The sequence below is a fragment of the Microtus oregoni genome, unplaced genomic scaffold, assembly GCF_018167655.1.
Source record: "Microtus oregoni isolate MIOR12 unplaced genomic scaffold, Mior012 000023F_ref0000262, whole genome shotgun sequence".
Taxonomy (NCBI): domain Eukaryota; kingdom Metazoa; phylum Chordata; class Mammalia; order Rodentia; family Cricetidae; genus Microtus; species Microtus oregoni.
Genome location: NW_024543082.1, coordinates 29,394,016 through 29,407,296, shown reverse-complemented (window position 1 = coordinate 29,407,296; position 13,281 = coordinate 29,394,016). Strand labels below are relative to the sequence as shown.

Here is a 13,281-nt window from a genome sequence, read left to right as displayed (position 1 = left end):
TTAGCCACTCACTCACCTTGCCCTGCTCAGTACAAAGGAGTCCTTGACCATGACCACAGGACCCAGTTCAGGACACTCTGAGTCATGGTACTGGCTACAGTCTTCACACCCTGTAAACAGACACTGAATGTCAGGGAGAGAGAAACCCAAAGATCACAAAGCTGGGAAAGGGGACTCTAATGCAATGGAGTTCATGAGACAGGTGCTAACACAAAGACAAGCAAGGGTACAGCAGATACAGGAGGCCTGGTCACAGAAGTCACCTCTTAGTGCTCCTAAAAGCACAGAATGCCAAGCAGGAGCCTCTTCTCAAGAGCACCAGTCTATGGCACTTTCAAACCCCACACATTATCTCCATGGTTAGGAAAATCAGGATCTAGGGTAGTACTAACCCATTACCCCAAATCTCATCATACTCTTCACTCTTTCTAAACCTTGGTGACTTTCTGAGTTACAGGTCAGTCAGTCATGTGCCCCTAACGGAGTACTGAAGAGAAGTGATCTGAGGCCACAGCACTGCAGCAGACAGGTAATAGCCAGGCTCTCAAAGCAATGGAACAAATTACAGAAGTGCATGTCTGTGCTATACAAACAAAATGTGGATGTAGCTTTCCCTGGACATTCTATGACATCATACTAGCCACAGAGAGGTCTATGGGTCACTTACAGATAAACATGATCTCCTCACTGCCATCTTCAGCCATTGCTAACACCTGTCAAGATAATAAGAGAGATCCATTAACTGTGAGCTTTTACAACATAGTTTATGTATGGGCTTCCCTACGTGTAATGGTGCACATACACCTATGTGTGGAGGTGTGTGCAGGTCAAAGTCACTGTTAGATGTCAATCTTCTGGAGTCATCCACCTAGTTCTCCAAGATATGGACTTTCCCTGGGGCCTGGGGTCTGCCAGTGAGGCCAAGGATGGCCAAGGAGCAGCAGGGATTCTGTCGCTGCCTCCCCAGTGCAGGAATTACAAGTACAGGCCACAAGCCCAGCTTTTAAAATGTGGGTACTGGGGATCGACCCCAGGTCCTCATGCTTGCCTGGAAAGCACTTAACTGAGTGGGCCATCTCTTCAGCTCACCAACAGTTTTTAGATAATTTCTTCTAAGGCTCCTTGATCCTGTGCAGGGATATAGCACGATGCTTTCAAGAGAACAAGCACTGGGAACCCTACTTCTAACTTTTCTCACCTACAGCAATACTGGCTCTTAGGAAGAGCAATGGATTTGAATGCCTTCATGACAAGGGGGCTGTAATGAACTCACATCTCCATTGTTTTGCAGCAGCTGTCATTTATAAAATACACACTGTATTTTAGAAGCCACTTTTCTTGCTGCCGCTCATTCTCTGCCCTCTCAAGGCTGTGAATTCTGCATAGAGTCATTTCTACTGCAATCTGTCCTTCAGTATCTAGCTCGTGCCAATGATCTCATCATCCCGAGTGGGTAAAAAGTAGTGTCTGACACACAGCACGGTGGTTCTCCTGCTCCCACATAGACCTTTGTCAAGCTATTTCTATTTCCCATGCATCCTTTGAAGGATGCCTCAAAAGCCATCTCCATAGTGGGCAGTTGAGCACAGACCAATCCAGTACCGCACATGTGTTTCAGACAGAGTGATGCAGGTGTTGTTCATTCTGGGATATAAGATGCCTAAGCTCTAAGATCAATATAAAAACATCAACTTCATGCAGTGTGGGGAGAAACACAGTGAGGGGGTACTCACGTGTCCCACCCAATAATCCTCCCCACTTCACATCCTTCCTGCTATCTGATCACTCTGCCTCTCTGGTTGCGTACTGCTGATCATCATCTCAGGAAAGGATGCAAGCTGATACGCACCTCCTGAATGTTAGTCTCTCTTGCTCTCCAAACCCATCCCAACCCCAGCAACTTGAAGATTAGAATGCAGGTAGCTTAACACTCCAGTGAAAAATCAGAGCAGCTGAGCAAGCTATTACTGAGCAAAGAAGGGAAAGGTTAAGAACATCAGGATGGGAGCTATACACAATCCAGGCAGATGAATTCCCAGTTTTCAAGGTTTCCACACTGCCTTAAAATGCTAAAAACAACTAGGCACATTAATCCCCAAACTCAGTATAACATTTTCCTTTTTTTGAATCAGCATCTAAGCTGGCTCAAGGGCCTAGTAACTCTAACCCAATTCCATGCCTCCGTCTGGCCTCAAAACTCCTGGCAGGTGGGTACCATGTGGAGTGGGTATCAACCCAGGATGGGGATAGTGGCTGGTCACTGAGCAGAAGGCAGGGAGTGTTGCGGGAGGTCCTTCTGCTCCTCCAGCCAATAGCCGCTGAGATACCAGCCCATTGGGGCGTGGTCTCTCTCTTTAAAAAAGGGGCCACTTCCCTTCTCGCTCTCTCTTTGCTTCCTGCTCCGCTTCTAGTGACTAGACTCCTTCCTGATTGGGCAGGGGCAGGCGGATCTCTATGAGTTCGAGGCCAGCCTGATCTATAGAGTGAGTGCCAGGACAGGCTCCAAAGCTACAAGAGAAACCCTGTCTTGAAAAACCAAAAAGAAAAAAAAAACACAAATGTGATAGGAAAATTAATTTGAGCCTTCAATGCTTTTTCAGATTTTCTGTGGATGCAGTTATCCACGTCTGGGCGCCATTCTGTTGAAGGAGCTGTGGGCTGCATTCCTGCCACCCGGCTCCTGGCCGCCTGGCTAGCTTATACCCCAAAATAACAACACACAAACTGTATTCTTTTAAACACTGCTTGGCCCATTAGCTCTAGCCTTTACTGGCTAATTCTCATATCCCGATCAACCCATCTCTAATAATCTGTGTAGCACCAGTCTTACCGGGAAAGATTCAGCATGTCTGACCTGGCGTCTTGCTTCATCGCGTGCTTTATCTGCCTCAGAGAACAGAGCTATGGCGGCTGAGCTCACTTCCTCTTCCTCCCAGCATTCTGTTCTGTTTACTCTACCCACCTATGTTCTAAAGTATCAGGGCCAAGCAGTTTCTTTATTAATTAACCAATGACCTTCCTCCATCAAAGGAGGGATTGGCTTAGTTCCAGGGAACCATTCTGTGGTTAGTGCTGCTGGCTGGAGGCCTATGGGAAACACAGCATCACAGTGGGGCATGCAGGATAAGCAAAGCTACCCTCTTCATGGCAGCTGAGAAGCAAATGTCTCCATGGAGGTGCATTTCCCTAATGACCTAACTTTCTTCCACTAGTTTCCTCCTCCTAAAGGTTATGCCATCACCCACAAGTACCATCAGCTGGAGCCCAAGCTTCTAAGCTACAAACTTCAGGTGGGAGGGTGTAAGAGTCACAACCGTAACAAGCAGCATCAGGGTCACACTCGTGTCATAACAGCTTGAGGGTCTGTGCACTACAGCAGAAACCAGCTCTACACACCAGTTACACGCAGATCAGAGGGCTCTGCAACCAGAACAGGTAACAGGAGGCTACCCCACGCCATGGCTAGATCCCAGCAGGACACAGAACACAGCCCACAAAGCTCATCAGAGCAGAGCAGAGGAAAAAGAATCTACTCTGTTCTGCTTGTTTTGGAACTAGAATCTGTACACAGAGTGTGGTAGGGTGCTTCTCCCTAGGGTAGCAGCCTAGGCTCCAGTTCCACCCCTCCCAGCAGTACAAGGACAGGAACCCTGAGCCAGAAGGCTTTAGATGTTGTTGTAGAAAGTGAGAGCACAGGAAATGTGAGGCCGGTCACTTACATGGGGCTCAACATGGGAACCCTGGGCATTCTTTATTAGTAGAATCTGGTCCCCAAAGCACAGCTTCTAGACTCTTCTTCCAAGCAGGGGTCACGTGAAGTGATGATGAACGTTTTCAAAGTTTGCTCACATCCATTAATGTGCTTGGCTGTAGAAGCCAAGTTCAGTCCTCAGATTCTATGACCCTCCCACAGTAACAGAACAGTGTTGGTGTGGTAACACACACCTATGACCATCCCCCCCCACACACACACACACAAAGGAGACTAAAGCAGAAAAACTGTGAGTTCAAGGCAAGTCTGGGATATACATGGACAGCTTGTCTAAAAACCAAAATTGAGAAGGAAATCCCCAAAGAAGGAATTATAAAGTACTATCTAGTGCAAAAGAAGAAGGGGAAAGGTTGCCTCTCTCCAGTGTTTCAAAGTATGTTCCATGGACCAGGAGGCAGCAGCAGTACTGAATGCTTACTGGATGTTCAAACGCCTGCCCAGCGGTTGGCTAGGGCCCAGCAGGTTTTCTGTGCCCTTCAGCTGACTCAGCTGTAGCCCAAACCTGGTCCATGCCTACAGCACACCAATTAAACTTGGCTACAGTGGCAAAGGGCCACTGTGGATTATCAGGAAACCAAATGCATTTTCAGTGTCTAGGAGATTCTGTCAACGACCTCTTGAATCTAACTGGTTGGTGATACAAGTGAGGGTGGACTCCGGGCATACGTTCCCTAGCAGACACAGCTTGCACCAGGTGACAAGGGTAATGGTAATATTCACTCTCAAAGGGGCAGGATCTAAATCATTGAGGGGACTGTGTAGATTAGGCTAACCTCTGGACATGTCCATGGTTATCTAGATTGGGATAACTGAAGGAAGAATACCCACCTTAACTGCGGGCAGTACCATTCCATGGGCTGGGGTAAAAATGAGAAAGCAAGGTGAGTATCAGAGTTCTTCACTCTCTGCTTCTGGAATGAGGATACAATGTGTCCCTCTTCCTTGTGCTCCTGCTATTACACTTTCCCCACTGATGGACTATATCTTGTTAAAATAAGCTTTTTTTTCCTTTAAGTTACTTTTGTGTGGTGTTTTATTGCAGCAATAGGAAAAATTAAATAAGACAAGCATGTTAATGGGAGCATTCAGTCTACCTACCCCAAGCTTAACCATGAAGCTATGGTGATGGAGATCTGGGCAGAAAGGAGCTCAACAGACAGACACAAACTCACACACACCCCATCGAGTTTCCACAATGACAGAAGTGGTTCAGAGGATGGAGGGCCTTCTTCCCTCGAATGGTGCTAGGATGGCTGGATATCCACATGCAAAAAATTAACTCTGACCCCACATCTTACTAAAAAAATAGCACAACTGGTGTGGTGAGCAGATAATCCCAGGATAACGAGGCCGAGGAAGAAGAATCACATGCTCCAGGTCAGCTGTGGCTTTCCAGAGGACTCTGTTTCAACATAAACCATTAAATCTGTTGACGTGTCCACGTGGCCATCTCAGGATTCTTAAGGATTCTGTTCTGATGGCTGCTGACACTACACAAGAGATGGGCAATCAACAGCCTGCCACTTCAGCCTTACTGTGAGGCTTCATGGCTTCCCGTCTTAGTCTTTCCGGTTCTTTTGCCTCTCCGCAGAATTTCTCTTCTTCCTCTTCCTCCTCGTCTTTCTTTTTTCTTTCTTTCTTTTTTTGCATTTTTTTGTTGAGACAGGGTCTGAGTATGTGTCCCTGAAACTTGCTGTGTAAACCAAGCTGGTCTTGGACTCAAAAGGGAAAAAGCAAACGAAGTATCTCAAACTCTGGACTGTGATCTAGGTTTGATAGGTGATAAAGGAGCCCGGGAGTAGGCAGAGAGAATCTTGAGCTAACACGATCAGGCACTGGAGGTCTGGGGAATCTCTCAGAAAAGATGGGCTGGCCGGCAGCAGCTCATCAGCCTAGCTGGGTGGAGGGAACGTCCCTCTGTGATGGACAGGCTGAAGGGTCACAGGGTTAGACTCAGCCCTGCACTAGCACAGGAGGGCTAGATGCCAGGTTCCAGCGTGTTTGCCACTGCTGACGCTGCTGATCTTCACCCTTTCCTGGACCTTGGTTTCCTCAAATGACTATACACTCTGAGTTCCTTTCTGGTCTGCTCCAAACAACTGTGGGCGGGGCCTTCCCACCCTCAGTCCTACCACCTTGTCCTCCTCTGCCTATTCCTGTGCAGACAGATACCTGACAGCAGGTGTATACCTAGATGCAGATGCAGAATGGTTCCAGCATGCCATCCATGCCAGAAGATCAGCACAACCACCAACCCAGAAGTGACCCCTTACTTAGACCTCTTGGTCACCTGAGCTCTGGTTTCCATATTTGGCTTTTTGGTCTGTGAGCTATTCCTAAGCTTGTTTCCTATGGAGCGCGATGCTTTCTACCATTAAATGATTGTTCCTTTCTGAACTTCCTGCTTATTTAGTGTCTTTTCCTGCTGCTGGGATAAAATACTCTGACAAAAGTAACTTAAGAAAGGGTTTGTTTTGGCTCATAGTTCAGTCTTGGTAGTCTAGTCAAGGCAGCAGGAGCTTGAAGGGGCCAGCCAGGAAGCAGATAGTGATAAATACTTCCCAATGTTCAGCTGACTTCCTCCATTTTACACAGTCAAGATAGGTCTTCCCACATCAATAAGTACAATCAAGACGAGCCCCTCCCCCAGGCTTGCCCCGAGGCCCCTCCCAGGTGCCCCTTCATTCCGTCAGGCTGACAGTTAATATTAACCACCACACTGCGCCTGCCTTCTACACTCAGCACAACTTTGCTCTCAGCCCAGGCTCACCACCCTGTTAATCCCACTCTCTCCACCCATCTTTAAAATTCAGACTGTTCTCCTGTACCACAGAGCAGTGGATAGCAGGACCTGCACAGAGTTGAAGACAGTGTCACCAACCCGACCCTTTACAGGAGAAAATGCTCCATGCAAACAGAGGACCACAGTAGTCAAGCTATAGCTTTCTCCCTGCTGGACGACTGCTCTGCAGAAGGTCCTGCGCTTACCACCACAGACACCCAAGCCTGATTCCCAGGCACACGGGTGTCTTGCTGGACCTGTGTCCTCTGAGCCTCAAGGACCCCACAGCCTAGTGTCTTCATACAACACTTTCTGCTCACCAGCTCCACTCCCACACCAGCTTCTGCAGCCCTCACCTGGCCTAACTTAACAACCTGCAAGACAGGGCTTGTGATTGGATACTGCTCCTCCACCTGATTCTCTTGTTTTGAGCGTGTGTAGGGTTTGCTACCAGCATACCTATGTGGAGATCCTGCTGCTGGAGGAGGGGAGGCTGCACACTCCCACGTTCTCCACGGCTTCAGCTAGCTGTTTAAAAAGGCAAATGAATGAGTTGGGCCCCAGGTCCACCCATTTCACTGACTCCCTTCTCAGATGCCTGCATGTTCCAAATCTTCCCAGCAATGACATCTTGCTTTGCTCTTAAGTGCATTGTTTCCTGTGTTTCTACTCACTTCCTGCCCCGTCCCCCACCGCAGCTTCTCTGGAAAGCCTGGTTCTGGTTCTGGTTCTGGTCTGAGTGTGCCTACTGGAACCTTGAAGCACAGCAAGCTGCCAGGGCATGGCAATCTCACTCAGAATGTGAGATAGAACCCTTCTGGCCTACAGCTTCCAGCACACACCACCATGTCTGATTTCTTTCCAGCTATCAATGTACTTGTATGCAACTTCCATCTTCAGAACCCTCCAAGTCTGGTTTAGCCCCTGTATCTGAGTTCTTAGGGTTGGGTCTGCCACTCTGGCAGCTTGGAGTTCTTGGCTCTGAAGTCGCTTAGACTTTTTTTCTTTCCTAACTTCTACACCCTTTCTGAACTTCCTAGCTCATCTACGGTTAGGCTTTATTTCCAATGTTCACTTCTGATTCTTGCAAAGGGGTTTCTGGGCAAAAGAAGTGTACAGCCTAGTTCATAAAAATAGAAACTGAGACAGTGTGTTTAACTTGAAGATCCTAGCCTAGCCAGTCATAACAGCAGAAATGTGGCAGCCTGTGAGGGAGGAGTTCTAGAAGTATCTTGCCTAACACTGCGCTAAGCTAAGCAGCACTGTGAACCATCTCAGTAAAAGGCAAACTGCCATAACTAACTAGCATGTGTTCATCAAACTTACAAAATGTCAAAGACCTGCAGAGAGAACTGGATACAGGGATATGTTTCTCAAAGGCAGCCTCTCAACTGTATGTGGTGGCTCTGCACACATCTGTGGACTCAAAGGCAGTCTGTTGACACAGTAGGTATGATCCCTTCTTCCCAGTCAGAAGGCCATGAAACCCCTGCACACCCCTGGCACTGCCAAGAACTCAGGACACACTTGGCTTCAGTACTGTCCCTCAGGCCATGCCATTCATCCAAGGGATCCTGTGATACTGACACTTCCTGTCAAACAGAGCCTGGACCAGGGGATATCTCAGCAGAGGGAAGCAGGGTTGTGGGGTCTTTAAAGCACTCTGGGTCTAATTTACACAATAAAGCTCATTAGATCCCACAGGCTCAGTGCCTGCCCCCACCCCATGTGACAGAGGTTGGAAGATGAGGGACTTCAGCAAGGCATTCACCTGTACAGGTTTCCTAAGGATTTACTCAGGTCCCCTTCCCAGCCTCCATGTCACCAGGTGCTATGTGGTCTCACAAGTCTGGCTGTGACATGGTTGTCACTGTGATGTTATCAGGAGGTCACAAGATGCTATCCCTTCTTGTGGACCTATACATGGTCCCCCCCCACTTCCTCACTAGTGATGCTCTCCCACATGATACTGCAAGACGGCCGATTCCTGAACGTAAGGCCCCATCGCTCAGCCTCAAGGACCTGGAAAGGTAACCTGAGGATACCCTGTCTATGGGGTTCCCGGTGCCCTCTAACCCAGCTGGGGACAGCCTCCATACGGTCTCGCTCTTTATAAATTACATCTCTGGGGAATTCTGTCATCTTACCAGCAAACAGTCTAAGTCAGAAACCTTTCCCCCAACGACAAATTCCTACCTACTGTTTAAGGTCTGTCCTAACACGGCTCTCCTTGCAAGTTCACAACAGAAAGTACCACACACTGAAAGGATGCCTCCCCACTTTCCCCCGGAAACTTTTCCTATTGCACCTCTTCTGGCAGCATCTATGGACACCCAGACTCACACACTGAAACAAAAGGACTTTGCCTGGAGGTCACCCATGTGACCTTCTCTTTCCTCCCACTGTGTAAGTCCTGGGAAAACTGCTGGCTTCCTCACCTCCTAGGGCAGTGGTTCTCAATCTTTCTAATGCTGCGACCTTTAATACAGTTGCTCATGTTGTGGTGACCCCCAACCATAAAATTACTATGTTGCTACTTCATAACTGTAATTTTGCTACTGTTATGAATCATAATGTAAATATCTTATGCAGAATAAGAGGGTTGAAACCCACCGGTTGAGAGCTACTTCTATGGGCTCTGGAATGGGCGAACCAGCTGCACAGCACACAGCTCCACAGGTCTCTCTCTGTTGCCTACATCCCCCCTCCATCAGTACCTCCGAGTCCCCCCTCCACCCCAGATCCTGCTTTGCTTCCCTCACTGTGACATCTGTATGTCTGTACCTCTGTCCGCATGCAGTGGCCCTGCAGTGTCTCCTTGGCCATCCCCCTCCCCCTAGATTTGGCACAAAGTAGAAAGCCACCTCTAAGCCAGGATCCTGGTGCAGCTCTAGATCTGGACCCACCTCTGAAGCTACCTAATGCCTGGCACCAGGCCCAGCACTCTCTCTGCCAACATCCCCACAAAAGTGCTTTTACCATTCTCCATTCCCTGTACTTCAATACCAGCTTACCTGACCAGGCCTGGTTTAAAGAACAGCAAGATATGAAAGTACCACTGACCTCTAAAACAGATCCTGATGTCACTCTTGTAAATACAGCTATTAAAATTTAAATCCCATGATGGGAAGGCCTCAGTCACCTCCAACTCACAGGAATCAACTTCTCTTTAAGCATCAGCAAGCTGACCCCGCCTCTTCTCTGTACCCTCCTGCCTCCTTCCCTGGAGATCCTAAACCGTCCATTACACACTGCTGCCTGCAATTGCTCTCCTGACGCCCCTGTCGTAACTTCTCGCAACACAAGTATGTCTATCCATTGAATCAGACATGACTTCACAGGACCACAGGCTGCGTTCATTTCTTCTGAGTGAGCTGTGGCAGCCTTCACTGAACTGTCACTGAGCACCAAAAAAAGTCTAGTTTTGAGAAGCTGGTTCAAGGAAGTACACAGGGCATTTATCCTGCTGAGGATAGATGACCACTATGGCTCTTCTCCTGGGAGACGAGAACAGAGTTACACAGGTGAGGAGATGGAGCAGGAGACTGGAAACAACAGGGCCTCATGCCTACCCTTCTGAGTTAAGAGGTGAAATTGCCAGTTAGGGAGGGCTTCAAGTTGTGGAGAGTGGCCACCCACGGTGACTTTGTACTAGTCAGCCAGGTCCCACCCATGCCCATGGCCTCTCTGAAGGGCAGCTGAGGATGCCTAGATGGTAGGTCAGCTGGTGCCTCCAGGACAGCAGCCATGTGCATTTTAGTGACATCCTTCATGGCTGGATCACTTTCTCAGTGTTTCTGCCTATTTTGGGTGTAGTCTACTGGCCTGAACTTGTGTGATGCCCTGGCTCTGCAAGGTGGCGGCCACAGATTCAGCTCTAAGGAGAAGGACCTTGTGCCATCCCTGATCAAAGCTCTCTATCTTCCTGCTGCTTTCCCACCCTGATCCATTGGCCTTCCCCAGCTTGAGATCTCAACTATGTGCCCACCCGGGCCTCTGTACACTATCTGCATGTCTACATGAGCCCACTCTGCTCTCCAGAGGCTAGACTGCCTCAAAGCACTGGTCTCTCACTCAACCACCACTTCCTAGACAGATGGTTCTTGTCCCAGTTCTGAGTGTGCCAACCTCTGCACACCCAGCCGCCTTCCTCCTTCATGTCCTTACCACTCCTAACCAGTGTTACCTATGGTCTACATGGCCTCTTGCACCTCTTCCATTGCTCCCTGGGTACATGAAACATTTACCACAGAAATGGCCTGGTAAATGAACCTGGGTAAGGTACTCTGAACAAGTATCAGCCTGCAGATGATAAACTGAGTCTGGATAGCCTTTTAAGCCACAGCTGGTGACCAGATTTAAGCTCCATCACACCTGCAAAATGCAGCAGTGTCTTCCCTGCCTTCTGCACAGATAACCATACAGAGGGGAAAATGACAGGAGGATATAGGAACAAAGGTAATTCTCAAAGGTAATCACACTAAGATAGCCATTGTTTTTAGACAGGGTCTCACTATGAGGCCCAGGCTTCCCTGCATCTCAAGATCCTCCTATCTCAGCCTCCTGGGTGCTGGGATCAGAGCACTTGCCATCAGCCTAGCTGTGGTTATGTTTTAATTTACTCATTTGTCTCCTGGAGAAATAAACTACCCTGTCTGCTCCCCAAAGAGAACAATTAGTATATTCTTTGCTGACATTTGTGTAAAAACATGAATCACAGAAGTAAAAGAAAAAAAAGTAAGGAGAAAACTTAACACTTTTCCCTTAAATAATCTGATCTATAGGTTTTATTTCAGATTAAGACAGTGATTTCAGGGGAAGTCTGAGAAAGAGGTTGCAGCAGGTAAGATGTGGAAAGCCTATAGGTTTGAATCAAAATATGGTCAGGGTGTGTAGGGGATCATATCTCAGCAACTACATCATTGCTGTCTCCAGGGAGTACTGTCCCTGCCACCTCTGAGAGGTTCCCACAGAGTCAGAGACTTCTTCAGGCTTTACCCTTAAATCGCCTTCTGGCCAGTAGGGTTCTGCACTAGCACCTCCATTTGAGGGTTCTGACTGGCTCTAGCATATGTTTTTGAAAGAAGCGTTGGCAGCTTTAAATTCAGGCACCGGTCCACGTGTCTTCAGTTCACACACTTGCTTCTACCATTTTAATCCACCTCAGAGGAGGGGACGCTTGTGAGCATGTGTGAAGAGGCTTTCCATCCACTGCAAGAAGGGCTCGGCTGGACAAGCTGCCCACCACGAGCTGGTGTTTTAACTCTGACCTCTCAAAACTCACCTCTGGAGCACTCAGGCTCCACCTGACCCTGGGCCCCTCCTGTCCACCCTCTTCCCAAATAGGAGGCGGGCACGTCTCCAGCCTTTCTTTCCACTGTGATTCCTAGGCCACCAAAAGGTAGCGACAAGTAAAACGCCTGGGCCTCGGAGCCGTGGCGCAGCCTCGGACTTTCTTAAACGCCAAAGGGGCTGGAGACCAAGGCCCCTCCCTGGGCTGCGCCCGAAAACCGGGTAAGGCGGCCGGGTGGCTGGGAAGGGACTGGAGGGAGCTGAGCCCGCAGCCACGCCGGGCCTGACTTTTGGCGCAACGGGGGCGCATCGCCCAAGCCTGGGCCGGGCGGGGGGCGCCGAGCCAGCGAGTGGGCGGCTGGGCGCGGGCTGGCGTGGGCCGGGCTCGTGGCGGGCAGTTGGCGCGGGCCGTGCGCGCGGGACCGAGGTCGGGCACCCAGGGCGGAGGCCAAGCCCGCGGCGGCGGAACCCGGCGGGCGCAGGGCGATCCCGGAGCGGCTCCGGAATCCAGCCGGGTTTTGACTCCGATCGCCCACGGCGCCCGCGACTGTAACAAAGAACAGGCGGCGCGGCGGCCGGACCGGGGCGGGCGCGGGGGGCGCGGGTGAAGGCCGAGCCGGGGCCGGGCGTGGGGCGTGGGTCGCGGCGGGAGGCACGCGGTGGGGCCGCGGCGGGCACGGGCCCGGGGCTTTACCTGCCTGTGGAATGTGCAGAGCGGGGTCGGATCCGGACTCCGGGTTGCGATCCGCTCCGGAAACTGCGCAGCACCGGAAGCCGGGGGGGTGGTGGCGCGGCATCGTGGGAGTTGTAGTGCGCAGCGCGGGCAGACGGGGCGGGCCTAGGGCTCCGGCTGCTGGGACCCGGAGCTAGAGACTACCTCCTTCAAGAGAATCAGGGATAATTGGCGGCTTAGTAGGGGAACCTGGGACGGACTGTGTCTCGGAGTAGTAGCTGGCAGGGATTTTGTGGACAGTGAGACTAGGAAACGACTGCGTGTATTGAAGCACCCGGGGACAGAGATGCGTGGTTGCAGAGATGGAGGATGATTGCCTTCCTGCATGGGGAGCGGGTAACTAACTGGCCGTGCGGATGGGGAACAGGAGAGGCAATAAAGTATGGAGAGTTCGTGGAGCAGGCTATGAGGATCCTGGGGAAGGGACTGAGTAGACGGGAAAGCTGGGGAGAGGGGTTTGTGTGATCTATGAGAGTTGGCCAGACAGTGTTTGGACTGAGGAGCTAGGCAGACAGGCTGTGTGTGAATAAGGGAGTGATGTGAGTGGGTAGACACAGAGCATCTTTGACCTTCAAGACACCTTTAAAACAACCCCAGCATCCCATACACCACTTTCATTGATTTTACTCATTCCAAAGTGCCCAGAGGGTCAGTTCTCTGGGCCTCTACACATGAATAGGACTAAATAAAACCAGACTGTTT

The 13,281-nt window shown here is 50.0% G+C and overlaps 1 protein-coding gene across 1 annotated transcript in view; it reads right to left on the bottom strand.

The window, feature by feature from the left end:
- Window positions 1–12,602, bottom strand: part of Prdm15 (PR/SET domain 15) — a 71,385-nt gene extending 58,783 nt beyond the window's left edge. Inside the window, exons 1-3 of the mRNA XM_041673384.1 lie at window positions 12,541–12,602; window positions 668–713; window positions 17–110 (exon numbers count right to left, since the gene is read on the bottom strand). Of these exons, the coding sequence (XP_041529318.1) occupies window positions 17–110; window positions 668–704 (131 nt within the window). The 5' untranslated portion in view covers window positions 705–713; window positions 12,541–12,602. The remainder of the gene's footprint in view (window positions 1–16; window positions 111–667; window positions 714–12,540) is intronic.
- Window positions 12,603–13,281: the final 679 nt, after the last annotated feature.